We start from the raw sequence: 26,789 nt of genomic DNA on the forward strand, positions 1-26,789 counted from the left end.
TCAGGTTGGCCTTGACTGCTATCCTCCTCTTTATACTTCTCACCTTTTACCCAGATAGTATTGACATAGGGTTTCAAAAACTTTTTGCTCCATCTGGCCTGTTAACCTTCAAGTCTGCCTCCTGGAGCTGTGGTCATAGGTTAAAGCCATGGCACCTTACCTCAACCATATAGTGTTTTTTATGTGTTGAGTTAAATACAAGTAATTAGGGTCCATTTTATCCATTTGTATATTTTTTAAATATCTGGTGACCAAAAAGACTTAAAATGACATATGTACAATATGTAAATAAGTGGCCTGTTTTCACTCATAAGTGGAAGCTAGATCTAAACAATATGAAAACGTATAGAGGATCATATGCAGCTGTATTCTAACAAATTGACTCAAGTATGGTATACTCAGGAGAGGATTTCAATGGCGTAACTCCTCTGAACAACTAATGAACAGTTTAATAAAGTAAATACCAGGAAGCTGACACAAGTTTTGTTGGAAGGAGCTTTAGAGGGAGGAGCGAGAGGAAAGGGAGGATTAGTTTAGTCATTATTATTCAATGTACATAAGTGATAATGCAACCCCATAAACTTGAGGGTATGGGCAGGGTTGGGAAAGATAGGGAAGAATGATCAGGATGCGTTGTACTTATAAACTGATTTGTTGAATTGAAAATAATTACATATATAATTCATATTTTATTTCTATTAGTGCTGATTTAAAATAAGATGATGTGCTATTTTTAAAAAATCAGAAGCTACATAGTGTAACATTTTCTCAGTATTGTAATTCTACAGCATGAATTTCAACCTCTGATATTATTGAAATCATAGAAAGTAATACATATTTATGCAGGTATTTTGATTTATTCAAATCACAATAAGGTTCTGGGAAGGTGGCTCAGTGGTAGAGCGCTTGCCTTGCATGTATGAAGCCCTGGGTTTGATTCCTCAGTACCACATAAGCCGAAAAAGCTGGAAGTGGCACTGTGGCTCAAGTGATAGAGTGCTAGCTGAAGAGCTGAAGAGCTTAGCAGCAGCACCCAGGCCCAGGGTTCAAGCCCCACAACTGAAAAAAAAAAACACAGTAATTCAAAATACTTTATTCGCAAGAATAATTTATGCAGATTATTTGCTTTTATCAGAAACATTTTAAACAAGCTTCTTAGCTATGAAGAAGTTTTTAAGGTGTTTCATTTGAAAAAGTCCAACTGCAATAAAGATTAATATTTGTGTAAAAGCCCACCATAAAACATTATTATTTGTATCTTCACTGGTCATTCGAAAACTTTCCTCACGAGCCTATACAGAAGAGAAATAGATGGATTTAGTTTCTTAAAACAGTTAGTGTATTTGCTGTATGTGTTCAGGGTATTTAAAAATTATCCAATTTGTATCTACCAAAGTGTAGTATTATCTAACCCAGTCGTGCTTGTTTAACCAAGTATAAAACAGTAAAAACCAACTTGTAAAACTATAGTTTGATTTAAAATGTCAAGGACTTCGATTTATATATTTTATTTTCTGCTGTCTATCAGGCAAAATGAACGTTCCCTGACTGATGGACTTTGAGTCCTTACTTCATGCAAAGGACTGTGTAAAGCACCTACTGGCTTTACCTAATTATCTGCTGTCCTTATTTCTCAGATAAAGAAACTGAGGCTTAGTGTGTGATTTGAGCCCATGTCTGACTACCAACTGCTAAGTACAGTGACTCAGAAAACACTTGATATCACAAGAACAAAAATGTGTTCTAGAATATGAGCATACTTGAATCTGTACAAATAAATGGAATATGTGTGAAAACACTTAAATTATAATCATTCTAAAAGCTCTCATCCTCTGCTGCTGTGTATTTGCTAAGTAAGTATGGGAGAAAAAAAAAGGCAAATGAGTCACAGCCCCCTTTCCTAGAGGAACTCATGGCCAAATAGAAGAAAGATTGCTCTCCCCATTCCCTGCTTATCCACACAGTTCTAGATTAGAGACTAGGAACAGGCAGTTCATTCTTTCCGCGGTTCAGGGGATTTGGCAGGAAGAGATAAAGTAAGTTGAGCAGGCAGACTGACCCTTTGATAGTTTTGTTCTTTGAGTATTTGCTCAATTTGTTCAATTAGATGTTCAAGCTTGAAAGTAACTTTATTAACTTTGTCCTTTGCCTGAGCGATTGCTGCATCAAGGTCATGTTCTCCAACTCGAATATCTAAGTGGATACGCTGTACAAACAGAAGAAACTGCAGATTTTAAAAACAATTCATCTTTTGCCACGCTTCCTCTTTGTATCCTTCCCTCCCTCCCTCCTCCCCTTCCTTTCTCTGTAGTGTTCCTTTTTGTGAGTGAGGTAGTACTTAATTTTTGCTTTTCTCTTTTATCCTGCCTGATACTCTATTCTGTATTCTACTCAATAGCCTTTCTGGCCTTTCTTGTAATAATGCATTAAGTGGAACCCATTGACCTGGAAGTGTATTTTTGCATTCCTGAATATCAAATTTACTATTAAGGTAAATGCCATTGGTGCTGATAATACCTTCAGGAAAATTTTATTTACATATAGCCGAATATTGTATTCCAAAGTACAAATTCTCTTCATCTGTTCTCAATACTAGAAAATAGCCAAACACCATATAGTATGTAAGAGTTTTATTAGAATTCCATTATTAATTCACTCGTCAGCCTTCATTTGTTTTCAAGCCTGAATAATCACAGTCCTGTTAGCCTCCCCTCACAATTCTTGTTTTTTCAGACTCTCTAGTCAACTCTGTGGCACTCCTTTGAACACCTTCCAGCTCCCTCTGTGGTTGTTGCACTGAGACTTGGGCACAGGGCTTCAGTAACTTTCTAGCCAGTCTTAGTGTAATCGTTCTGCATACCAATGTCAGGCTTGAATAGTGATGCTGTGTTCTTCAACAAGGGCATGGGAGACATACTCACCAGCTTACTCCCTCCAAAGGATACAAGCTGTGTAGAATTAGATTCTAAGCAAATGATGTGTTCACCAGGTGAATGTGAAGTAAAATAGAATGTCCCTTGTGCACCAAATAACTTTGATAATAATACCTAGGGTTGAAAATTTTGATAGTTTAAGTTTTATCATTCTCTACTTTCCATTTTTTTTTTGGCCAATCCTGGGGCTTGAACTCAGGGTCTGTGCACTATCCCTGAGCCTCTCTGTGCTCAAGTCTACTACTCTACCACTTGAGCCACTTCTGGCTTTTTCTGTCTATGTGCTACTGAGAAATTGAACTCAGAGCTTCAGGCGTGCTAGGCAAGCACTCTACCATTAAGCCACATTACCAGCCCTTTACTTTCCATTCTTATGGAAAAACCTAGGTGGGCACTAGTGACTCCTACCTACAATTCTGGTTAGGGAGGCTAAGATCAGAAGGATTATGGCCAGCCCAGGCAAAAAGTTTATAAAACCCCATCTTATCCAAAAAAAAACGTAGACATAATGGTATGTACCTGTTATCCAAGCTATGTGGGAAGATTTCAGTCCAAACCAGCCTGCACAGAAAGTGAGACCCTTATCTTAAAAATTACTAGACCTGGGGCTGGGAAGGTGGCTCAGTGGTAGAGCGCTTGCTTTGCATGCATGAGGCCCTGGGTTCGATTCCTCAGTACCACATAAGCAAAAAGAAAAAAGCTGGAAAAAGCGCTGTGGCTCAAGTGGTAGAGCGCTAGCCTTGAGCTGAAGAGCTGAGTGACAGCGCCCAGGCCTAGAGTTCAGGCCCCACGACCGGACCCCCCCCCCCCAAAAAAAAATTACTAGACCTAAGATAGAGAGCTAAGGAAGGGTTGACATTGTCTAAAAAGAAGTGTCTCATTATCATTTCATGGTAACCCCTCTGTATATCACCTTTATAATAACAATTTTTTTAAATTTTTTTTTTTAAACTAGGGCTGAGAACCGAACCCAGGGCCTTGGGCGCGCCAGGCCGGCGCCCTTCCACTGGGCTAAACCCCCAGCCCCTATAATAACAATTTTTAAGAATCACTACAGCAAAAAGGGCTAGAGAGATGGTGTGAGTGGTTGGTCTGCATATGAAGTCCTTAGTTCAAATCCCAGTCCTGCAACTCTGATCTCTTCATATTAATCTATTGAAAAGTATGCAATCCCAGAAATCATACAGTTAATAAATATAAAAAATCAGCCTTGCAAGTAACAAAAATCCAAAGACATTGTCTTACTGGTAAGGATTTTAAAGTTCTTGGTTAGTATGGAGAAATAAATACTTTCCAAATATTGTTGGTGGGAGTGTAAATTGATCAATTTTTTTAGAAAGCAGTTGTATAGTATGTATTAAAGATACTGGATATTAGTATACACACCTCTTACCCTGGCACTTGGGAGATAGAAACAGGAGAATCTTGAGTTCAAGGCAGCCTCAGTTGCATAGTGAGACTTGCTCCAAATAAGCTACAAATTTTTAAAATCACTATAATTCTACAAAAATGTGTATAACTGTCCCTGTACAAGAAACTTACTCTATAAAATGCTGAAGTAGATACGTGTTAAGGGGTTTTCATTTTGATGTTATTAACAGAAATACTGTATTTTTAAATAATAGTACTTTTCAATAGGAGATTACATTTTAGGAAAGCCAACTGAAGCAGCATTAAAAGAAAATACTAACCTACATCTATACAAAAGATTTCCATGCTCTTTTATAATAGAGCTTAGAAGTTGTCATTCCATCTTAACAAGTAAAAGTGGAACAAACTGAATAACAATTCTTAGATCTGTTAGATAGTTAGAGTCTCAAATGCCTCTCCCAGTTAGACAGATAGATAGGTGTGAAGAATTGCAATCTACCAGGGCAGAAATACACAAGCAAAAATTTTAGTGTAACGATAATGGTGTAAAACAGATAAAAAGACCAATGGAATAGACTAGAGGACCCAGAAAGAAACCCACAACAGATATACCACCTGATTCTCATCAAAAGTGCAAAAAACATAGTGGGAGAAAAGATAGTCTTTTCAATAAATAGAGCTGTGAAAACTGGACAACCACAAGTGAAAGGCTGAAACTAGATCCCTATCTCATCCTGTGCAAAAATCAATTCAAGATGGATTAAGACCTTAATTTAAGACCTGGTACTTAGAAACTTCTAGAGGAAAACAGAGGAAACGCTTCAGTATATAAACAAAGGCAATGACTTTCTGAATAGGACTCCAAGTAGCTCACAAATAACAGCAAGAATTGACAAATAGGATTGCATTAAATTTAATAGCTTCTGCACAGCAAGAGAAGCAGTTATCAGAGTGAAAAGACAGCCTACAGAAAAGAAACTCTTCACCAGATATTTATCTGATGGAGGATTAATATCCAGAATACATAAAGAAATTAAAAAATCAATACCTAAAGAACAAATAATTGAGCCAGGCACTGGTGGTTCACCCCTGTAATTCTAGCTACTCTGAAGGCACAGATAGGGAGGATCAAGGCTGGAAGCCAGCCCAAGCAAAAATAACCATCAAAATGCAAGGCTGGAGGCATGGCTAAAATAGTAGAAGGCCAACTGTGTAAGCAGGCCAGGCAGGCATAAGTCTGGCTGTGTGTTCAAACCCTGGTATTAGCAAAAAAAAAAAAAAAAGTGAAAGAGGAAAGAGAACATGAGTAATCCAGCTACTAAGTGGACAAATGAATTGAACAGGCCGTTCTCAAGAGAAGCGCAAATGGGGCTGGGTACAGGGGCTTGTGCCTGTAAACTAAGCTACTCTGAGTAGAGGTTGGGTGAGATCTCAGTGTAAGGCCAGTGCAGACAAAAAAACTGAGTGAGGCAGCCTGTCTCAGCCAATAGCTAGGTAAGGTGGCGTGTGACTATCATCCCCACTGGGCAGGAGATATAAATAGGAAGATTGTGGTCTGGGCTAACCTGGGCAAAAACAATATTCTATACCCAAAATAGCTTAAAGCAGAAAGGGCTGTAGTGTAGTTCAAGTGTGGAGTGCCTCCTAGCAAGCTCAAGGCCCGAAGTTCAAATGCCAGTATCTCAGAAAAAGTACGAATGACCAATAAATACACAAAAAATGTTCAAAATCCTTAATCAGAGCTACATTAAGATTCTATTTTACCCTATTCAGAATATCTATAAAGAAAACAAATACTGGTGAGGCTAGAAGGGGAGGACCACAGACACTGTTGGCGGGGACGTAAGTAAGTGTATCAGTACAGAAATCAGTGATGGGCTGGGATGTAGCTCAGTGGCAAAGCGCTTGCCTAGCAAGTGCAACGTCCTGGGTTCGGTCCCCAGTACCAAAAAAGACAAAAAAAATAGTAAAAAAAAAAAAAAAAAAAAAAAGAAATCAGCAGTGAGGGTCCTCAAAAGTCTAGAAGTAAACTACCACCACATCCAGTTGTGCCAATCCTGAGCATGTACTCAAAGGAACCAAAGTCAGTATACATTGGAGATAGCAGCATACTCATATTTATTGCAGCATTGTTCACAATTATATAATCAGCCTAGGTGCCCATAAAAGATAAATGGATAAATGAAAATGTATATATATACAGTGGAGTTTTATTCAGGCATAAAGAAGAACAAACTTACGTCACTTGCAGGAAAATATGAAATTGGAGATCATGTTAAACTAAATAAATTCTGACAAATATTGTTTGTTTTCTTTTATATGAGGAATCTAGGTTTTTTGAGCCATGAAAGTAGAGGAGTATTATTTGGGAAAAGAAAGAGTAAGAAAGGGAAGGAGAACAGGATTGAATGATTGAGGGGGAGAAAGAATTGATCAAAGTACATTTTATATATACAAAAATATTTCAACAAAACCCATTGTTATATTCACTTAATAATAAATTTAAAACAACTATCTCTGTGAGACAGTACTGAGTTCCTTGTATTAGGCACACTATGTCTGGATTTCAACCAACAAATCAGTTCCCATTAAAAGACAAAAAGAGTTTGAAGAGATAGAGCAAGTGTCAGAAACAGATACAGATATGGCAAGGATGTTGAAATTATCAGGTCTGGAGGTTTTTTTAATTTTAATTAATTTATTTTTTATTTCTGTCAGTCGTGGAGCTTGAACTCTGGTCCTGGGCTCTGTCCCTGAGCTCTTCAGCTCAAGGCAAGCGCTTTACCACTTGAGCCATAGTGTCACTTCTGGTTTTCTAGTGGTTTATTGGAATTAAGAGTTTTACAGACTTTCCTGCCCAGGCTGGCTTTGAACCACGATCCTCAGATCTCAGCCTCCTGAGTAGCTAAGATTACAAGCGTGTGCCACCAGTACCCAGCAGGTCAGGAATTTTTAAAAACTGACATATGTTAAAAACTATGATGGAGCCGGGCGCTGGTGGCTCACGCCTGTAATCCTAGCTACTCAGGAGGCTGAGATCTGAGGATCGCGGTTCAAAGCCAGCCTGGGCAGGAGAGACCGTGAGACTCCTATCTCCAATAAACCACCAGAAAACCAGAAGTGGCACTGTAGCTCAAGTGGTAGAGCGCTCACCTTGAGCTGAAGAGCTGAGGGACAGCGCCCAGGCCCAGAGTTCAAGCCCCATGATCGACAAAAATAAAAATAAAAACTATGATGGAAAAAAAGACAGCATTTAAGGAAAAAGTGGGTAATGTAGGAGATAAAATTCTAAGACAAAAAATGATAGACATAAGAAAATGGGAAATAATGAAAAATCAGTGAAACTAAAAGCTGATTGCTTGGGAAGATCAATAAATTCAATAAACCTGTAGCCAAATGACTAAGAACAAAGAGTATATAAATGTCAGAAATGAGGGCTGGGAAGGTGGCTCAGTGGTAGAGCGCTTGCCTTGCATGCTCAAGGCCCTGGGTTCGATTCCTCAGCACCACATAAGCAAAAAGAAAAAAGCCGGAAGTGGCGCTGTGGCTCAAGTGGTAGAGCGCTAGCCTTGAGCTGAAGAGCTGAGGGACAGCGCTCAGGCCCAGAGTTCAGGCCCCACAACCGGACCCAAAAAAAAAAAAAAAAAAAAAAGAACCTAAAGCCTTTCCCCTAAGATCAAGAAGAAGGCTTGATACCACTTCTTGGCACCAGTGTTTTTACATTGTGCTGAAAGTTCCATCTATACAATGAGAAGAGTAATTGAAGGACAGATTGGGAAAGAAGAAATAAAACTGTCTTTATTCATTGATGATATGATTTATGCATAAAATTCAAAGTAATTGTACAACTGAGAACTAATAAGCAATTATAGCAAGGCTGAAGAATTTAAGATTAATAAATGAAGGTGAATCACATTTCTTTTATGGATAATGGACAAATAAGAGTGTGTAAAAACACAACCCTGTTTACATTAGCACCCTTTTAATGAAATATTTATAAATCTAGAAAAACATGCAAGATCAATGTGAACAATTTTGTGGTACTATAGTGAGTGAAATCCAGGAGTTAAATGGAGAGGAGTCTATGTTGATGGATGAGAAGACTAAACATCGTCAAAATGTCAGTTCTTCCAACTTGAGCGATAGATTCAACACAATACCAATAAAATCCTAGCAAATTATTTTGTGAATTGATAGTCTGATTCTAATGTTCATATGCAGATGTAAGAGTTCCCCCATACCCAGCACACTATTGAGTACTGACACTTCAAAGTAAGAATGGCAAACAGACAGATTGAGGAAATGCTCAACATCCCTGGCCATAATGGAAATGCAAACCAAAACAACTTTGAGATTCCGTTTCACTTCAGCTAGATTGACCAATCTCAAGAATTTGAACAGATACAGTGTTGGTGGGAATGTAAACTAGTAAAACCACTCTGAAAGGGCGTTTGGAGGTTCCTCAAAAAACTAAACGTAGAACTCCCCTATGACCTAGCCTTACCACTCTTGGGCATCTACCTGGAACATTGTAAGTCAGAATACAAGACACTTGCACATACATCCATGTTCATTGCTACACTATTCACAATAGCCAAGTTATAGGTACAGCCCAGATGCCCTAGTGTCAACAATAAAAATGTACATATGCGCAATGGAATTTTACTCATCCATTAGAATAATACTATGTCATTTGTAGGGAAAAGAATGGATCTAGAACAAATCATACTAAGTGAGGTAAGCCAAGCTGAGAGACAAGTAGTGCATATTTTCTCATATGTGGAAGCTAGATCTAAAATATAACTAGAGGTGTTAACGTATACAGTACTGTGGGTACACACACATGCACGGACGCATGCACGCACACAGAAGAAACCCTTAGACAAGGAATCCAAAGATGTAACTTCTCTGAACATTTAAATTACTACTTATTGAAATGAACTCCAGGAAATGGAAACATTACTGAGGTGGTGGTGATGAGTCCGTTTTGCTTTTTCTTTTTTCCTTTTTGGGGGAGTAAAGAAGGGACGACGAAAGGGAGGGAGGAAGGGTAAACAAATACAATCGTGGTATTCAGTATACACTGTGGGAAATGACCTGTGTAACTTGTGGGCAGGGATGGACGAGGGAAACGGGAAAGCAAAGGAAGGGGTGACATTGCCCAATAAAGAAGTGTATTTACTACCTAACCTATGATATGGTAACCCCTCTGTACAATACCTTAATAATAACAATAAACATATTTAAAAAAAAAAAAGCTCTGGCAGCACCCAGGCCTTGAGTTCAATCCCCAGGACTAGCACAAAAATAAGGAGGTAAGGGATTTAGGATTCTAAGAAATGTAAACTAGAGCTGTTTCTTGGTAAACAACTTCCAGTGGCAATAACATTTCTAAAAATACAGCCTATGGGGCAAGAAGGGGGTTGGACGTTTATCAGGCCAACAATATGTATTTGTTGAATATTTATAGAATGAGGGAATATATCCCTCCTCTCTTGTAGAGAAGACATTGTTTTGGGGAATTTTTTTGAGAGTGGAGATCTTGCTGTGTTGCCCAGGCTATTCTTAAACTCCCCAGTGAGCAGGAGGTCTCTGGTCTGTATGACAGTCCCAGAGACTACTTACTGCACTGCTGGAGAAAGCCTCTCCAGATTGGAGACAGGAAGGAGGTGGCTTTCCTGACTCTTGCACTTCGGCACATCTGGCTCTCCTGCTGAAAGATCAATACGCCTCAGGATCACTAGTATAGGATCCACCGTTGGATTGCTGTTAAACTTTATTTATTTATTTATGTCAGTTGTGGGGCTTGAACTCTGGGCCTGGGCGCTGTCCCTCAGTTCTTCACCTCAAGGCGAGCACTCCACCACTTGAGCCACAGCACTTCTGGTTTTCTGGTGGTTTATTGGAGATAAGAGCCTCACAGACTTTCCTACCCAGGCTGGCTTTGAACTGTGATTCTTAGATCTCTGCCTCCTGAGTAGCTAGGGTTACAGGTGTGAGCCACTGGTGCCCAGCCACTGTTAAATTCTTTTCTTTCTTTCCTTTTTTTTTTCTTTTTGTCAGTCATGGGGCCTGAACTCTGGGCCTGGGCGCTGTCCCTCAGCTCTTCAGCTCAAGGCTAGCGCTCTACCACTTGAGCCACAGCACCACTTCTGGCTCTTTCTGCTTATGTGGTGCTGAGGAATGGAACCCAGGGCCTCAAGCATGCAAGGCAAGCACTCTACCACTAAGCCACCTTCCCAGCCCCCACTGTTAAATTTTTTATGTGAAGAAGCTATCTAGTCTATTAGCTTTTGGAATATAAGCCCTTTCTGAGTTTCTGTGACACATCTTTATTCAGAACTACGTAAAAATTAATTGGCCTTTTTTTTTGGTCGGTTGTGGGGCTTGAACTCGGGTTGGGCACTATCCCTCAGCTCTTCAGCTGAAGATGAAAGCTCTACCGCTTGAGCTACAGTGCCACTTCTGGTTTTCTAGTGGTTTATTGGAGATAATAGTCTCAGAGTTTCCTGCCCAGGCTGGCTTTGAACTGTGGTCCTCAGAGCTCAGCTTCCTGAGTAGCTAGGATTACAGACATGAGCCACTAGTGCCCAGCTTAATTGACATTTATAAATATTGTCTTGTAGAGTTTTAAAATGTGAGGGGCACAACATGCATATTCTTACAAATGAAAATTGTAGTAACAACTATAAAAGAATATTTTACCTCATCGTTGTAAGTTGTAATAGTCACAAACATCCCCAAACCAGGAGCAGAGTCAAGGAAATCCTGTCTGCCTATGTCCCATTGCTGAACCTTGAATGTTCCTATTTCAAAAATATAAGGCATTATTATAAGAGTAATATTAAGCAAGTACAGCTAAGTAAAATGAGTTTATCAATTGTCTGCATCATACTGCTAATTTGAATGGCTTCTGTGGCAGGTTTATCTGGCAGAGTGGGGTATTGGAAGTGGAGAGACACTTGAGGTCTGTCCTCATGGACTGATTAACTTGATCAGCCACTTCATTCAGTTTGGTATTTAGAGAAACGGAAGCAGTATATATCCTGCTTAAATCTTTGGGTGATGAGGACTCCTGGAAATAAATCTACATGTCTCTACACAGAATGTAAACACCAGGTCAGCACTGGGAGACATGATTCCTGGCCTGTTCTTCCCCACCCCCCAGGCCCACAGTGGCCCTACTGTTCATGTTTCTGTCCGTAACAGACCCCAGACGCTCAACAATCTCTTCCTGAGGCACGTGTAGGCTATGTTGACTCCTTCATTTCACTGTCTGAATTCAGAGGCTCCTACTAAAGTTTGAATTACTGGTAGCACCTCCAATTTTTCTCTTCCCAATGTGTGATAGCTATCATGTGGTTTAACTTCCCCTTTGTGTCCTTGGAAGGTACAATGGGAATTAAAAAATGGCTAGCATTTTTTATACTCCAGCTACTTTGCTGAGCACATAACATATCTCATTCACTTCTCAAAATGCATACTGAGGAATCACCCAGCAATCTGACAAGCCTTCCACATAGCCCTGATCTGGGAGCTGAGGCCGTAAGCAACACAGTTAACAAGTCCATGCCCTGTGGAGCTTTCATACAGCCAGAAGCAAAACAGGCAAGGCTGTGACAGGATATTAGTGCTGTAAGGAAAGGCAGGTGGCAGGCATAGACATGCTGTAGGCTTTGAAATATGCAGGGAAGTTCAGGAAAGGATTCTCTGACATTGGAGCCCAGAGCTGAAGGAATGGAGGGAGTGGAAGATAAGATATATGTGTTTCTAATACTAAAATGTAACTGTTGGACAGTTTCATGAGGCTAAGGAAGAAGGCACTGCATGACCTGGGATTGAATCCTTTGCTTTAGTGTCACATGTGAAATGATAAAAGTGAAACATACATAGGGTTGATATATCAAGGATTCATATATAGGTAAATTGCTTATTGGGGATGAATGGCATATAACTAGCGTTGAATGTACTGCATAAAATGTTAATGCATTTGTAATATGTAAGTATAAAATTAAAAGTTCTCGATGACATTGATGAAAGTGAACTGTACAACTTGTAGGTGGAGATGGGAGGGTGGGACTGGGAGAGAATGAGGAAACAAGGAAACATACTCATTACCTGACTCACGCCATTGTAATCCCTCTGTACATCACCTCCATAATGACAATAAAGTAAATTAATTAAAAACAAATAGAAAAATGCTGATGCTAGTAATAAGGATTGGTAATATGTGAAGCTATTTGTGAGTGCTGTAGAAAGAAGATAGTGAGGGCTGGGAAGGTGGCTCAGTTGTAGAGCGCTTGCCTTCCATGCATGAGGCCCTGGGTTCGATTCCTCAGCACCACATAAGCAAAAAGAAAAAAAGCCGGAAGTGGCACTGTGGCTGAAGTGGTAGAGCGCTAGCCTTGAGCTGAAGAGCTGAGGGACAGTGCCCAGAGTTCAGGCCCCACGACCGGACCCCTCCCCCCCCCCCAAAAAAAAGAATATAGTGAAAAACACTACACATAAAGCAAACTGGGATATTACAAAATGTTCAGGGTATACAAGGAATGGAAATCAGGAGACAAAAATAGAACAATAAAATTGTAGACCTAGCTCCTGCTATCAGTAGTTACATGTAATATCCCCAACAGATATTAGACAAAACTTGTCAGTGTTTTTTTTTTTCAGTACTAGGTTTGAATGCAGTGCTTCAAGCTCACCACTTGAATCACACTTCCAGCCCTGTTTTTTTTTTCTGGTTATTAAGGAAACAGTCTTTATAGACTTTTCTGCCTTGGTTGGCTTCAAATTGTGATCTCCCAGATCTCAGCCTCATGAGTAACTGTAATTACAGGTATGAACCCCTGGTGCCCCTTCAGAATGGATTTTTTTAGGCCTGGGGCTTGAACTCAGAAGCTAGGTGTTGTTCCTGAGGTGTGTGTGGCCGGGGGCGGGGGTCCCTCAAAGCCAGCACTCTACCACTTGAGCCACAGCTCCACTTTTAGCTTTTTGATGATTAGTTGGAGATGAGAACATCAAGGGCTTTCCGGCCGGGCTGGCTTTGAACTGCAGTCCTCGGATCTCAGCCTCCTGAGTACCTAGGGTCATGGTCATAAGCCACCAGCACCCAGCTAAAATGGATTTTTTAGTGACCCAATATAGTGCAGTCTACAAGAAAATCTGTTTCAGTATTACTGTATACTGTACTATTACTGCACTACAGAGAGATTAAAGGTAGAGAAATTAAAAATATATGCCATTCTGATACCACTTTGCTGAAGCTTGGCTGACTGAATAAATACCAGATAAAGTAGACATTAGAGCAAGACAATTACCAGGGACAAGAGACATAATGGTAAAGAAGATACAGCCCATCCTCAATGTACTAAACCATATCGCTTCAAAACCTATGGGACAGAAGTGGCAAATCCACATTGTTGGTGCTTCAGTATTTCATAGAACGTAAATAGATGGAAAGTCAAGGATGTAGAATGCCAAACAGCATAATCAACAGGAATGAATGTGTGTCTTATAGCATATGTTCAATAAAGGATTTTGAAGGAATTAATGCCAGTTGGTCTCCCCATTAAAAACACCAGTGTCCCTAGCATATGGCCTTGAGTTATCAAAATGGATGCCAGTGATTGTCATTCTCATTTTCTGGGATCCTCTGGTCCTAAGTACTTGCCAGCCCTCATGAACAGGAGGGACAGAGGGAAATGACATGCCTCAGACTGCCAGTGGATGGCAGAAGAGAAGCATTTCTCACTGTCAGAAGAAGCCTGTCACCTTAGCACAGGACAGGGCCTTGTTTTCTTCCCACAGCATGGCAAGAGGCAGTAGGACTCACTGGCCAGGAACAAGGACATCGATTCTTAGGTGTCTCAACTTAGGCAAGATGCTGTGTCTTTGGTTCCCCATTGATAAAACACAAATATGGCATTTCTTCCAGTAAGAAGAGTAAATGAGTTAGATTTGTGTGCTGCTTGATTCAGAACTTAGCACATTGTGAGTTCTGTGTGCTCACTTGATGATTTCTTGCATTGTTATTGAGTCTTTAAGGTGCAGTGTACCTCTGTCAACTCTTGCATTCAGTACTACACCTGTGAAGCAGGTGTAACAATGCTCAGTTTTATAGTGAGTAATTTAAAATCTTTGAGATAAGTGGCAGAACTCAGGAGGGTTGATTCCCAAATTGAGATTAAGTCTGTCATAGCCTGTTCCTCACTCAGACCTGACTGTTATGGATGCCAGTGCTGAACCAGTCCTCCCACTCCTCAGAAAAACCCAGAACTTGGAGTCTCTTAGCAGAACTCACTTTCCAGATCCCTTTCTCTTGGTGTTCAGCTCAGTGAACACTGGGCGCCCATGCATACAGGTCTGTGGGACGTGAGCTTGCCCTCCTGAGAGACATTAGTGAACTGGATGTGGCTGCCCCAGTAATTCCAGACTGAAAATACTTGAGATGAAACTGTGGGTCATTAGCTTGATATTAAAGAAAGAAATCATATTCACTGTAAGAGTGTTAGAAAGAAAATCTCCTCTAGAAGATTTTAGCATTCAGTATTACCTTTTCAGTTTACACCTATAATATATATTTTATAAAATGGTATCAATGTACATTCTCTCTGGACTTTGATTTTTCCATCTAGCATTTTGGGGAATAATTTTTCTATGTCTTAAATATTCTCCTATTACCTAATTGAGATCTATTCGTAGAGTTGGAGGAAGATCCAAAATCACTGGCTAGTTCTGAGTGCATGTGGCAGACACTAGGTGGTCATTCTGTGTCTGATGAAACCACTGCTCTCAAGAGACTGTGAACATGGAGATCCCTTGTGGACCATTCCTGGCTAATGGGAAGATCTAAGTAGAAGGAGCATGCTTCAGTCTTCAGCATATACACTGTATGACCACAGACTGAAATCCTTGTCAGACCCCGTCAGCCTCCTGGAAGCCTTCTGTGCTGCCAGTTACCCCACACACATGCACTTCCACAAAGACTACTACTCCAGTTTTAGATATTTTTTTCTGAGGTTTTACTTTACATGACTACGTATACTCTTGCATCTAGCTTCTTTTAATCAAACATTGTGTTTGTGCTTATTGTGTGGTGTTTGTGTTTGTGTTGTCATATGCAGGTATAGGCCATTGCATTATCATTGCTGTCACTAATAGTCCATACTTTTGCGGGTGTTTTGGGTAGTGCTGGGGTTTGAACTCAAGCTCTCACTTTTTGAACAAGAGCTATGCCTACAGACTTTTGTTTTTAACATAAATTCTTATGCTTTTTTTCAGACCAGCCTCGGACTTTATTTCTCCTACCTCTGTTGAGTAACTGGACTTATCGGTATGTACCAGTGTGTCCAACGTATTTGTCCATTTTTAGAATAAGGTAAGTTTTTGCTTTTACATTTGTCTTATGGATGGGCAGTTTGGGGCTATTATAAGTGCTGCTACTGTAAAGGTTCTTGTATATATCTTTTGGAGACAAATTTTGCATTTCTGTTGGGCATTCCCTGTGACTACTTGGTCACAAGTTGCATCTGGGTTCAACTTTGGTGAATATCTAACTAGTGGCTCTTGCTCATCACTGAGTATGTAAGCACTCATATTGGCTTGTATACTTTCTGTTTTCTGTCACATTTTTGTTTTTCCACAAGGGCATTTGGTATGTGTGTTTTTTTCTGGTGAATAGTGCACTTGAGCACCATCCTATTCACTTCTTCATCATTCTGATATCTTCTGTGAAGAATGTATTCATTTTTTCCCATTTTTTCTATCCTGTGAGTGCAATGTGGTCCTCCATTTCTGGCTTGTCATTTCAGTGTAGACATGGTGCGCTGTTGGGTCATTACATTTATCCTTAGTTACTTAAAAAAAATTTTTTTGTCATCACCAAGAAGCAGCAAATTGAATTCCCTTTTATCTGTTGCTGGGCCTTTAGATAGTTCTAACCATGTGGCTCTTGTAGCTAGTAAATGAACCTTGGCATCCAAGGGTCTAGTTGAAGCTCTACTTTCACTTTCTGGAGTGTAGACCTATAAGTTAATTGCTAGGTCATGCATCCATAGTCATCTTGTGCTCCTGAGCATCTCTGGGGCTCAGACAGGTCTAGACTAACCTGAAAGCATACTTATAGCTTCTTCCACTTCCTTCTGGGAGCATTTCTTTGGCATATAACTGATACTTGAATCCTTTGGCTCAGGATCTGCTTCCAGGAGCTCCCAACAAGCTGATACTGAAGAGTGGTATCTTCTCATACCCCTCCTGGTCTCTAGTAAGAGGGGTACTTAGACAAATAGCACATTCTTTGACAGAGAGCTGGAGTTCCACCAGGGCTCTTTATTTGTAGAGCCCTGGAACAACAGTCACAGGTTCCCACAAACTGCAGAGCATTTTAAAGTTTGTTTTCAAAACTGGAAATAAATGTGCCTGTGGTCAACACTTAACCTTTTCTCTTTAATGAACTGTCTTCTTATGTGAGCACCATGTTTCCTGGTACTTCTTCCATATCTACCTGATAGATAATGGTTAGAAAAAAGAAAAAGAAAACTTCCTAAAGACTAGCAAGTAAGTGGTTTTAAACTGGCCAGGCAAGAGTAACTAACAACAGGTAGTTACCATTGCCAGAGTTTATCTCCAACCTCCCACCCCCGACTCACATCAAAACTGATTTATTCTGCTTTTTAAGATGATTTGGAATTGATTTTTAAGGAGTACTGGTCAGTATAACTAAGAGAAACAGGATCAATATGCAGAAGATATCTGACATAGGAGTTTCTGGGCAAGTTCATAAAGCAAGAGATTCTTACCCTACATCTGACTGGAGTGGCCTTGCCTAGCAGTGCATGGGTGACAAGTCCTGTAGGAAGCTCAGGCCTCTTCATCTCAAGAATGTCCCTTCATAGAGTGGGAGTGGGGGGTGGGGGCCAGAGACAAAGCCACACTCATTTTTTGAGCAAGCTCAGGACAAATTCCCAGAAGCCAGGTTGACAAGTCAGAGACAAAGTCCAAGACTGTGGGAGCTGACCTTGCTGGAGCACCTGTGGCATCAGATGCAAACCAGCTGGTGTGGGGCTCCATTCTCAGACAGGTCTCTGCCTATCAGACAATAAACGTGGTTTCAAAACATGCTCAGTATCTTCAAAACCTGTCCTTTAGTCAGGGCTAAATTCTTCAGATTCCTTACAACCTCTATATTGGCAACTGACTCCGAGTCATCAGGCTTGAACTTTCTACATGTGTTTATTTCATCAGACTCCATTGGTCCTAAGAGCTGGAGGGGAGATAGGACACAGCTGGCAAGTGCTCTTGCTGGGCTAGGTAGAGCCCTGGAACAATAGTCTCAGGTTCCCACAAATTGCAGAGCATTTTAAAGTTTGCTTTCAAAAGTAAGCATGCTTGTGGTCAACACTTCTTACCCTGGAGTGTTTGACACTTGCATTTATGATTGTGTGTGGCATAAAGTCAGGGCATCCCAGGCACCTGGAGGTTTTGCAGATGTTCACTGGAGAACATAGAGTCATTTGTCGACACCAGCAGTGTAGATGTGCCTGGCTCCGGAGAACCTGGCCACAGCTGCCCCCTGATAATTAAGCAGCCAGCAGAACTGAGTCAGGTTCTACCTTAGAAATATTAACAAAAAAGTAAACATGTAATGGAATGGGTTGAAAGAAACATCTAAGAATTGTATTTTGGAGTAAATTGTTACAGTATTCGGCACATCAAATAAATGTTATAGGTCGGTCTTTGAGGCTCTTCATGGTTGCCTCTCGGCCTAAGTGTGGTTTTCCTGCATTTATTCTCTTTGGGTACTCTGAGCTCGTTGAATCTCTGGGTTGGTGTCTTTCATACATTCCCAAATCTCTGGATATTGCTTCTTGCTCCCTTCTCTCATCTTCCCATATGGAGTTATAGTTAATCTGTCTGCCATGTATCTCTTTTCTGGTCTTTCTTTCCTTTTTCTGCTGAGATCTGGTTTGCTAATCTAATCTTCCTAATCTCCTTTCCCAAATTCTTGTTGAATCCTTTCAGTGAGTTCTTAATTTCAAAATGATTGCATTTTCCCATTCTTGCTTGTCCACTTAGTTTTTCAAAGAGATTCCAGTTGTTAAAATTCTGTGTATTTTCATCCACTTTGTGCACTTGTCTCTCTATTTTCTTTTATAAGGTTATTTTAAGTCCCTTTCGGTATACCTCTTTCTGATGTCTTGTTTTATTTTTGGTTTTAGTCAACCAGTGTCTTTTTGCTTGTTTGGTTTTGCTGGTCCTGGGACTTGAATGCAGGGTCTGGGCACTGTCCCTAAGTCTCTTTGTGCTCAAGGCTAGCATCCTACCACTTGAGCCACAGCACCACTTCCGGTTTTCTGAGAGTCTCAGACTTCCCTGTCTGGGCTTACTTTGAATCATGATCCTTATATCTCAGCCTCCTGTGTAGCTAGGATTACAGGTGTGGGCCACCTGTACCCAGCAACCTTTTTTGTTGTTGTTGTTGTTGGTTGTGGGGCTTGAACGCTGGGCCTGGGCGCTGTCCCTCAGCTCTTCAGCTCAAGGCAAGCACTCTACCACTTGAGCCACAGCACCACTTCTGATTTCTAGTGGTTTATTGGAGATACACATCTAACAGCCTTTCCTGCCAAGCTGGCTTTGAACTGTGATGATCCTCAGATCTCAGCCTCCTGAGTAGCTAAGATTATAGGCCTGATCCACTATCACCTAGCAAGTTTTTTTTTTTAACCTTATGAAATGTTTCCAGATTTTGCTGTATTAGAATTATTTTATTGTTTTTTTTTTTTTGTGTCAGTCCTGGGGCTTGAACTTAGGGCCTTGGTATTATCCCTGAGTTTTTTTTGCTCAAGGCTAGTACTCTTTTTTTTTTCTTTTTTTTGTTGGTCGTGGGGCTTGAACTCTGGGCCTGGGTGCTGTCCCTCAGCTCTTCAGCTCAATCGCCTGGCGAGCACTCTACCACTTGAGCTACAGGGCCACTTCCTATATTAGAATTATTTTAAGAAAACTGAGCTCTAAAATCACATAGTGGCATGAATGGTTGCTAAGGAGACTGCAGAGTAGAGGGAAGAGAGGGGAGGCTTAGAGACAACGACGGTAAGGGCATGGGGGAGCAGGGAAGAGTAGGGCAGAAGGTGAGGAAGAAGTCCCTGTGTGTCCAAGGGAGCAAGGACGAGAAGAGACTTGAGGCAGACACAGTGTGGGTAGGCACTGGGGGTCAGACACATAAGACCTTCATATTCACAACTGGCAGAGCACTGTCCCGCCTCCCCGATCCTCCCTCCTACCTCCATGTCTCTAGGGGCTCAGTGACTCTAGCTTGCTGTCACAAATATGCGGCAGGTCAGGTCTATCCAGCTGGTGGCCACAGGGTGGCAGGCAAGGCCAGCAGAACTATTATTCCTCCTCTCCTTGAACCGCAGATTGGAAAATGTATGAGTTACCAGGAAAATGGCCAGCTGCACTGGGGATTTCCCCTAGCAGGTTGTACTTGCTGCCAGAGTTTACACTGAGCAGACTCTGGTGACGTGCTGTCCTGGTTCTGAAAGCCTTACAAAAGTTAACTCTCCTCAAAAACCAAAGGAGTGGGTGCCATGGTGTCATCATCACGTTCTACAGGGAGAGGCAGAGGGGCTGGGGCTTGCCCATGGTGCTGGCTGGTGCTAGGCTATACTGTACATACATATATATATATATATAGGTACACACCCCTGTGTGTGCCTAGGGGTTGTTCAGCTTCCACAGCCTCCAGCATACTTGCCATCGTGGGGTGAGGGTGGGGCTGATCACACCACTCACCCCCTCATGTCTCCCTGCCCCTCCTTCACCTCAAGGCCCACCACACAGCGCTCTCCACCTCAGTCCTGGCTGCCTGTATTTGACTTTTGCAGGAGAGGTTATTACTCTTGAAAGTACAACACTGACCTGTAGTGGCCAAGGTGATCTAGCAGGAGAATTCAGCATATTCAATGCAAGATTGAGATGCTGTGGGCTCCTCCTGTGGGTTTGTGCTTCAGCTCCTTTTACTAGATTAGTCTAAAGGCCTCATAGATATTTGAGTGTTCAGCCACAATTAGCATGCTAAATGGCACCAGATATTCTTTTTTTTTTTAATCCTGGGGCTTGAACTCAGGACCTGGACACTGTCCTTGAGCTTCTTTTGCTTAAGGCTAGCACTCTGCAATTTGATCCACAGTGCCACTTCTGGCTTTTTCTGTTTATGTAGATCTGAGGAATCCAACCAGGGTTTCATGCACGCTAGGCAAGCACTCTTCTACTAAGCCACATTCCCAGCCTAAGATATTATTTTACCTAAGGAAACCTGATAATTAGGAAAACAAATCAAGCTTGGATTCTGTAAAGACCCAGACATTCTATATTATAAATTACACAATTCACTCTTAAGGTAATTTTCAGTCAAGTATTTATAGCTTGATATAAACTATCAAAAGAAAGTCACATGGCATTATTCTCATTATCAGATAATATAGACTTTAAGAAAATTACCCTAATAGCCATAAAATGCAGAGTTCATCTTACCTACCTGTTATCCATGTGTCACTTGGAATATCTTCTATTATACATTTCTCCTCTCGTTCCCCTACATGGAAGTAAAAGGCAGCTGAAAGTGAAAACATAAAACATAAAAGAAGTGTTAGCATTTGCATTTCTGCTGCTTTAGTCCCTCGCAGTGGCACTTGCTTTGAAATGGATCAGTTACAAGTGACAGTACTTACTGGGTGTTGTTTTTCCAACTGGTAATTGTAAAATTGATTGTTGTGAGAAGTGACATATGGTGTCTACCCTTGGGCAGGTGACTGCGGCAAATCCCAGCAAACGAGATAAGGTCAACTGGACCTTGGGGCCTTTCCAAGCATGGTGGCATCAGAGTTCCTTTCAATCTGCTACTTTTTTTGTAATTTTTTTATTGTAGAGATACTATACAGAGGGTTACAGTTACATGAGTGAGGTAATGAGTACACTTCCTCTTGAACATTGTTACCCCCTCCATTGTTTTCCCCCTACCATCCCCTCCCTCCCTCCCTTCCCCAAGGTTCTTTTTTTTTTTTTTATTGTGATTAAGTGATTACTTAATTTCCGGAAATTCACAGTATTGTGGAATAATGATGCTCATTTAAAGTCACAAATTCATTCTAACTTTCCTGGAGCAAATTATCTATCACAGTCTGTAATATATAATGGTGCTCACATGTTATATACCATATATGTGATCAGCAGCATGGGGATATTTGGTAGTGGTTCAACCAGATGAGTGGGAGTTCTTTGTTTCTTAAGTCCTGTTAGTTTTGTCATATCACCTAACATTTTGGATTTATCATCCACTTATCAGGGAGACCATGTACTGTTTGTCTCTTCGTTCTTGGCTTACCTCGCTCAACATGATTCCTTCTAGCTCCATCCATTTCCCTGCAAATGCCATTATTTTGTCATTTCTAATGGCTGCATAATATTCCATTGTGTATAGATACCACAATTTTTGGATCCATTCATCTGTAGTGGGGCATCTAGGTTTTTTCCATATCCTAGCTATTGCGAACAGTGCTGCAATAAACATGGAGGTGCACGTGTCCTTGTATATTGGTTCCTGTTGTTCAGGGTAGATGCCTAGAAGTGGTATGACTGGGTCGTAAGGGAGGTCAATCTTTACCTTTCTAAGGACCCTCCAGACTGCTTTCCAAAGTGGTTGTATGAGTGTACATTCCCACCAGCAGTGTAATAGCGTTCCTCGTTCTCCACATCCCCTCCAGCATTTGTCGTTGGCTGATTTGTGGATGTGGGACATTCTGACTGGGGTAAGGTGGTATCTCAGGGTTGTCTTTATTTGCATTTCCTTCACCACCAGGGATGATGAACATTTCCTCATGTGTTTCTTTGCCATTTTTATTTCTTCATTTGAGAAGTCCCTCTTTAGTTCCCTTGCCCATTTAGTAATTGGTTTGTTAGGTTTGGGAGGGATTAGTTTCTTGAGTTCCCTGTATATACAGGATGTTAACCCCTTGTCTGATATATTGCTGGTAAATATTTTTTCCCAATTAGTTGGTTGTCTTTCTAGCTTGGTTGCAATAGCTTTCTCTGTGCAGAAGCTTTTTATTTTAAGGTAGTCCCATTTGTCGAGTCTCTCTCCAACTTGTTGTGACCCTGGGACTTTGTTCAGGAAGTTCCTTCCTGTGCCTATTAGTTCAAGTGTCTCTCCTACTCTGTCCTGCAGTAGTTTCAGAGATTCAGGTTTAATGTTAAGGTCTTTAATCCATTTTGAGTTGATGTTGGTGCATGGTGATAGGCTGGGGTCCACTTTTAGTTTTCTGCATGTGGCTGCCCAGTTTTCCCAGCACCAGCGGTTGAAGAGGCTGTGTTTCTTCCATTGTATGTCTTTGGCTCCTTTGTCGAATATCAGCTGGCTGTAGGCCTGTGGATTTATTTCTGGATCTTCTGTTCCATTGGTCTTCGGGTCTGTTTTTGTGCCAGTACCATGCTGTCTTTGTTATTATAGCTCTGTAGTAGAGTTTGAAGTTCGGCATGGATAGCCCTCCCATATTGTCTTTATCCCCTAGAATTGTTTTGGCTATTCTAGGTCTTTTGTTGTTCCATATGAATTTTTGGACTGTTTTCTGTATTTCAGAGATGTACGTCATTGGGATTTTAATAGGAATTGCGTTGAATTTGTATATTAGTTTTGGAAGTATTACCATCTTTACTATATTAAGTCGGCCTATCCAGGAGCATGGGAGGTCTTTCCATTTCCTAGTGTCTTCTGCAATTTCTTTCTTTAACTTTTTATAGTTCTCATTAAATAGTTCTTTTACATCTTTGGTTAGGTTAATTCCTAAATATTTTATTTTTCGGGAGGTTATTGTGAATGGGGTTGCTCCCTTTATTTCCCTCTCTTCCTGTACATTATCAGTGTATAGGAAGGCAACTGATTTTTGTGGGTTTATTTTGTACCCTGCTATTTTGCCGAAGTGATTTATGATTTCTAAGAGTTTGGGGATGGAGTTTTTGGGATCGTGGAGGTATAGTATCATGTCGTCTGCAAAAAGGGATAGTTTAACTTCTTCTTTCCCTATGCGGATCCCTTTAATGTCTTTTTCTTGCCTTATTGCCCTGGCTAAGGGTTCTAGGACTATATTGAAGAGGAGTGGAGACAGTGGGCATCCTTGCCTTGTTCCTGATTTTAGGAGAATTGGTTGTAGCTTTTCCCCATTAAGTATAATATTGGCTATTGGTCTGTCATAAATGGCTTTTATTGTTTTTAGAAATGTTCCTTCTATTCCTATTTTCTCCAGAGCTTTTAGCATGAATGAATGTTGAATTTTGTCAAAGGCCTTTTCTGCATCTGTGGCGATAATCATGTGATTCTTGACCTTGGCTCTGTTGATATGTTGGATTACATTTATTGACTTACGTATGTTAAACCATCCCTGTGTCTCTGGGATGAAGCCTACCTGGTCATAGTGAATTATTTTTTTTATGTGTTTCTGGATTCTGTTAGCTAGAATCTTGTTAAGGATCTTTGCATCTGTGTTCATCAAGGAGATTGGCCTGTAATTCTCCTTTTTGGTTGGGTCTTTGCCTGGTTTGGGGATGAGTGTGATATTGGCTTCGTAGAATGAGTTTGGGATAGCTCCCTCCTTCTCTGTTTCTCTGAAGAGCTTGAGGAGTATGGGTATTAGTTCTTGTTTAAAGGTCTTATAGAATTCTGCTGTGAATCCATCTGGTCCTGGGCTTTTTTTTGTTGGAAGACTTTTGATAGCTTCCTGTATCTCATTATAGGATATTGGCTTATTTAATTGGTTAACTTCTTCTTTGCTCAGTTTGGGCAACTTGTATTTCTCTAAAAATGCATCCATTTCTGCCTGATTTTCTTCCTTTAGAGAGTATAGCTTTTGAAAGTAGTCTGTTAGAATTGTTTGGATATCTTGGGTACGTGTTGTGATGTTTCCTGTGGCATCCCTAATCCTATTAATATGGGTTTCCTCTCTTCTTTTTTTAATTAATCTAGCCAATGGGCCATCAATTTTGTTTATTTTTTCAAAGAACCAGCTTTTTGTTTGGTTTATTTTGGTTATGGTTTTCTGATTTTCTAATTGGTTAATCTGTGCTTTTAATTTGGTTATCTGGCTTCGTCTAGTAGCTTTAGGTTCCATTTTTTCTTGTTTTTCTAGCTGTTTTAATTGCAACATGAGATTATTTACTTGGTCTGTCTCCATTCTCTTGATGTAGGCACTGAGGGCAATAAATTTGCCCCTCAGGACTGTTTTTGCTATGTCCCACAAGTTTCTTTGTGAGGTGTTTTCATTTTCATTGAGTTGTAGGAAATGCTTTATTTCTTCTCTGATCTCTTCTGTTATCCAGGCATTGTTAAGGAGTGTGCTGTTCAATTTCCATGTATTAGAGAAATTTCTGCGGTATGCTTTGTTATTGAGAGCTAGCTTGATTCCACTGTGGTCAGATAGGATACAGGGGATTATGTCGATCCCTTTGTATTTGCTTAAGTTCCTTGCATGAACTATGATATGGTCTATTTTGGAGAAAGTTCCGTGAGCTGCTGAGAAGAATGTGTACTGTGTTGTTTTAGGGTGAAATACTCGGTAGATGTCAGTTAATTCCGCTTGAAGTATGGCCTCTCTTAATTCGGTAGCTTCTTTGCCAATCCTCTGGTTGGTAGACCTGTCCTTTGGTGAGAGTGGTGTGTTAAAGTCTCCTAGTATTATCGTATTGGGATCTATTTTATTCTGTAAGTTTGAGAGCATTTGTTTGACATATCTGGGTGCACCAATATTTGGGGCATATAAGTTGATAATGGTTATATCCTCCTCTTGGATTGTTCCCTTTATTAATATGTAGTGTCCGTCCTTGTCTTTCTGTACTGATTTTAATGAGAAGTTTATTTTGTCAGATATCAGGATAGCTACACCTGCTTTCTTACTGGGGGCGTTTGATTGGTAGATCCTTTTCCACCCCTTCACTCTGAGTTTGTTTGTATGTTTGGCTGAGAGGTGGGTCTCCTGAAGGCAACAGATGAATGGGTCTTGTTTTCTGATCCAGTCCTCAGTTCGTTTTCTTTTAATTGGCGAATTCAGCCCATTTATATTAAGAGAAAGTATAGAGAGATGCATTGTTGTCCCTGCCATTCCGTTTTCCTAAGTTTTTCTTCTTTCCTTTCCTCCTGTGCTTGCTCAGTTAGACTTTGAGTAACGCCTGTTTGGGGCAGGCCCCAGTTCCTGGTTGCTTTCTTCAGGTTGTGTCCCCCCTCTTAGAATTCTTTGTAATGCTGGCTTAATGTTTATGTATTCATTTAGTTTTTCTTTGCTATTAAAAGTTTTCAGTTCTCCATCGAATGTGAATGCTAGCTTTGCCGGGTATATCAGTCTGGGTTGGCAGTTATTGGCTCTCAGAGCTCGTATGGTGCTTTCCCAGGCTTTTCTTGCATTCATTGTTTGTGTGGAGAGATCTGCAGTGATTCTTATTTTTTTCCCGTTGTAGTATAGCTCCTTCTTCATTTTTGCTGCATGCAGGATTGTTTCCTTATTATTCAGATCTATCATTTTTACTATAATGTGTCTAGAAGTGTTTCTCCTGGGGTCTTGCTTGTTGGGTGTTCGATAAGCTTTTGTGATGTAGTTAAGATGGTCGTTTTTTGAGGTGGGGAAAATTTTCATTGATTATATTGTTAAATAGGTGTTGCATTCCCTTGCTCTGGAATTCCTCACCTTCGTCCAATCCAATTATGCAAAGGTTAAAGTTTTTAGCATTATCTGCTTGCTCTTGAATATCCCTTTGGTTTAATTTGAGTGATTTTTCCATATCTGTCACTTTTTGGTCCAGTTGGTGTATTCTGTCTTCTGTATCTGACACTCTACCTTCCATTTCATTCACTCTGTTGACAGTGGCTTCTATTGTGGTTTGCATGGAGGAAATGGATCCCTTTATGGATTCAATGTTGGTTCTCAGAGTACTGATCTCACCTCTCAATGAGGTATGCATTACCTCTAATTTGGCGTTTATCTCACTTCTTACTGAGGTTTGTGCAGCTTCTATTTTTGCATGCATCTCTTGTTTGATACCCTGTATCTCTTTGGATAGTTCATCCTTGTGCTCTTTCAATTTCTGATCAATTTCTCGCTTTATTTCTTGAGTCATTGCCTCCAGCAACCCTTGGATGTAGCTTTTGTCTTCCATTCCTGCTTTGCTCCCACTGGGGCTCTCCCCTGCGTGGCTGCTGGCTTTTGAGGTGAGCTTGCTGTCCTGGGTGGTGGTAAACCTTGTGATTTTTCTCTGTGATTTTCGCATGGAGGTTCAGGAGACTGCTCTTCAATTTTGTTTTGGTGTGTCTGTCTTTGCTTGGTTGCTGATTCTGTATTGGTAGAGAGAGTCTGTGCCTGATCTGGGTTCTGTTGGGAGCCTATTTCCAGCTGCTATTCTGACTTACTTAGGATTCTCAGCTCTCTGCTGTAGATTGCTGGCAGTTCCCGC

General features: G+C 40.7%; 1 protein-coding gene across 1 annotated transcript; it reads right to left on the reverse strand.

Annotated features, from left to right (window-relative positions):
• Positions 1-1,139: 1,139 nt before the first annotated feature.
• Positions 1,140-20,970, reverse strand: LOC138826464 (transmembrane emp24 domain-containing protein 11). Its single transcript, XM_070021595.1, has 5 exons — positions 20,839-20,970; positions 11,010-11,110; positions 2,922-3,047; positions 2,060-2,206; positions 1,140-1,292 (listed from the first exon to the last, which is right to left on the reverse strand). Exons 1-5 carry the CDS (start codon positions 20,960-20,962, stop codon positions 1,143-1,145), a joined length of 648 nt encoding a protein of 215 aa, XP_069877696.1. The 5' UTR covers positions 20,963-20,970; the 3' UTR covers positions 1,140-1,142.
• Between the last annotated feature and the right edge of the window lie 5,819 nt (positions 20,971-26,789).

Source organism: Dipodomys merriami, unplaced genomic scaffold (genome assembly GCF_024711535.1).
Source record: "Dipodomys merriami isolate MVZ:Mamm:240054 unplaced genomic scaffold, mDipMer1.0.p SCAF_143, whole genome shotgun sequence".
Lineage (NCBI taxonomy): Eukaryota > Metazoa > Chordata > Mammalia > Rodentia > Heteromyidae > Dipodomys > Dipodomys merriami.